Source organism: Myotis davidii, unplaced genomic scaffold, assembly GCF_000327345.1.
Source record: "Myotis davidii unplaced genomic scaffold, ASM32734v1 scaffold1493, whole genome shotgun sequence".
Taxonomy (NCBI): Eukaryota; Metazoa; Chordata; class Mammalia; order Chiroptera; family Vespertilionidae; genus Myotis; species Myotis davidii.
The window spans coordinates 247,141-250,212 of record NW_006284834.1 but is presented as its reverse complement, the minus strand read 5'-3'; the positions used below and the strand labels follow the sequence as shown (position 1 = coordinate 250,212).

Sequence of the window (3,072 nt, the reverse complement as noted above, 5' to 3'; positions counted from 1 at the left end):
TCTAACCAACTGAGCTACCTTGCCAAGGCCAGCAATAAAGGTTTTTTTTTTTAATCAAGATATGTACAGCCCTAGCCAATTTGGCTAACTAGATAGAGTACCGGCCTGCTGGCTGAAGGGTCCCAGGTACCCTTTTGGTCAAGGGCACATGCCCAGATTTCGGGCTCAATCCCCAGTAAGGGGCATGCAGAAGGTAGGCAATCAATGATTTTCTCTTCTCATTGATGTTTCTCTCTCTCCTTTTCCCTTCTCCTCTGAAATCAATAAAAATGTAACTTTTTTAAAAAAAAAGGTATGTACATTGGCCTGGCCAGCATGACTCAGAGGTTGAGCATCAACCTGTGAACCAGAAGGTCACAGTTCGATTTCTGGTCAGGGCACATCCCTGGGTTGTAGGCTCAATCCCCAAGTGTGGAGCATGCAGGAGGCAGCCGAACAATGATTCTCTCTCATCACTGATATTTCTGTCTCTCTCTCCTTTTTTCTCTGAAATCAATAAATACATTTTAAAAAAAGGTATGTACATTGTTTTTTAGACATAATACTATGGCACTTAACAGACTTCAGCACAGTGTAAACATGCCTTTTAAGTGTACTGGGAAACCAAAAAATTCATGTTATTCACTTTATTGTAATATTCACTTTATTGTGGTAGCCTGGAACCTGCAGTACCTCCAAGGTCTGCCTATATTTCATATGAAAATATTTCAAATGTTTGGTTAAGTGTAAATCCTTATCTACATTAGGTAAATTTGGAAATTCCTAAAAGTCACTTATCTGATAATAGTATCAAGTAAATTAACTTAAATCTCTAATTTAGCTAATATAATTTCAAGTGTCTGAAATTCCATTTTCTACTTACTTGAGCTGTATCAACAAGCTTGAGGCTTACTTTACAGCCTTTGACCAAGAAGCAATAAAGCACATGTTGTAAAATATGTTTTCTTGAGTTAATAGCTTACATATAAAATCTAGTGTAATAATGAATTCAGGATCAAAACCCAGAAGTTTGTAGTTACAGAAAGCCAACAGCAGAGGTCAATGATTGTAGATAAGTGAAAAACTGTATTTGACAGATCCTTTTGTAAATATCATAAATATCTCTGATAAATATTCTGAAAAATCTAAAAATCTAATTAAGCAGGGTGGAGGGTGTCAATGGGAAAAAAGGGACATCTGTAATTCTTTCAACAATAAAGACAAATTTTTAAAAAGATCTAATTTAGATGTGTCACAGGAACCAAGGAGCTAGATAGTCTTCAGGCCTCCTAGGAGTTCATTTGATAGACCATTCTTACCTTTGGTCCAGTGGCACCCTAAGTTCTCTTGGCAGAAGTGAAAAGGAATTAATAATGCACATTCCAAATATAAACATAAATAGGTGGTAGGAAGTAGTAGACGTAACCAAGATGTGAATATCATCAAATTTTTAGCTCAAAGATGACCTAAAATAATTCTGTGATCACTTATTCATGAACTATAATTTCAGGTTACTATAAAGTCAACTTCCAGGTGATAGCCAAGTTTTCCTTTTCACAGTACCTCATACAGAAAAGTTATTTGTTGGGGGCCAGATGTAAGCTGGCAAGGTCCTTGCACCTGAAGGGGCTAGCAAGGCTGGGACCCTTACCCACACAGTTTTCCCAAACTTGTTTGGATGGCGATTATCAGTAGAATGGGAGTAACATTTGTAGAATAAGAACAGCCTTTCATAGCTTGCCCAGAAGTCTGTAACTATTTACTGAGATATGCTGTACTGAGAACTTCTCCTTCTGCTGTATCTCTCCCTTTGAGATTAAGAGGAACAAAGAATACATTCCTCGTGACAGACCTCCTGTTCATTGTGTTGTGTATAAATAGGATTGCATAGCTAATAAACTCGCTTCAGTTCATCAAGAGAACTGGGGTCCTCCCGACCCCACTTTCCTGTCTTTCTTTCTTTTCTCAATTCCCACCTCCCTGCCTCAGCCCGGCTCAACCCTGTCAGGCTGGCCCTGACAGTTATTTACGAAGTTGTATAGCGTTTTTATTTTATTAACACAAAGGTTAAATAAATGAAAAGTGATCAAGCTTGCTTTCATTCACAAAAGAAACAAACCTACAATGGTTTCAAATGTACTTTATTTCTCCAATCATGCCATATTTTAATGGGCACACAGTGCTTTCACTTGCCATCAATTATGAGTTGGTTTTGAAATAATTATCACACCAACTGGGATGATTACTAATCTCTCCATTCCTTTGGGGTGACTCTGCCAACAGGGGACAGGTTCCATTCTATTCCAATTTGTGTTGCTGTCTGTAATTAAAAAATGCTGTCAGTTATACATGTTTAAACCAGAGCCCACTCTCCCTTAGAGACTATTCTTAAAAGTGACAAAGGTATTCTACTCTATAAGTGAAAAACAAATAGAAACTCATTGGGATATAGTGCCCTCCACGTAGTGCCCTCCTCTAATTGCTGTACTAATTCTCTAGAGCAGTGGTTCTCAACCTTCTGGCCCTTTAAATACAATTCCTCATGTTGTGACCCAACCATAAAATTATTTTCGTTGCTACTTCATAACTGTAATGTTGCTACTGTTATGAATCCTAATGTAAATATCTGATATGCAGGATGGTCTTAGGCGACCCCGTGAAAGGGTCGTTCGACCACCAAAGGGGTTGTGACCCACAGGTTGAGAACTGCTGCTCTAGAGCAATGCTGTTCAATAGAACTTCCTAATATGAAGGAAATGTTCTGTATCAGCATCAGCCAATACAGTAACCACTAGCCGCGTAGGACCACTTCTATAATATCCATAAAGGAGGACTTCATCTCCAAAGTGCCCCAATAACACATTTGTTCAACATCTGTTTCTTCTTCTAATTAAGTACACACACATTTTAATCGTATATCCAATTTCGGGAAGATCAAAACAAGAATGGAAAAGGCCTATTAAAGTATCGTTTATTAAGGCAAATAATTTTTATCAATTTTTATTAATTTCAGAGAGGAAGGGAGAGGGAGAGAGAGAGAAACATCAATGATGAGAGAGAATCATTGATTTGTTGACTCCTGTTAACTCCACA

At 37.9% G+C, this 3,072-nt stretch overlaps 1 protein-coding gene across 1 annotated transcript in view; it reads right to left on the bottom strand.

Moving 5' to 3' along the window:
• Window positions 1-2,105: 2,105 nt before the first annotated feature.
• The window catches only part of LOC102769655 (cytochrome c oxidase subunit 7B, mitochondrial), a 7,983-nt gene continuing 7,016 nt past the window's right edge, over window positions 2,106-3,072 (bottom strand). The window contains exon 3 of the mRNA XM_006755059.2: window positions 2,106-2,299. Within this exon, the coding sequence (XP_006755122.1) occupies window positions 2,225-2,299 (75 nt within the window). The 3' untranslated portion in view covers window positions 2,106-2,224. The remainder of the gene's footprint in view (window positions 2,300-3,072) is intronic.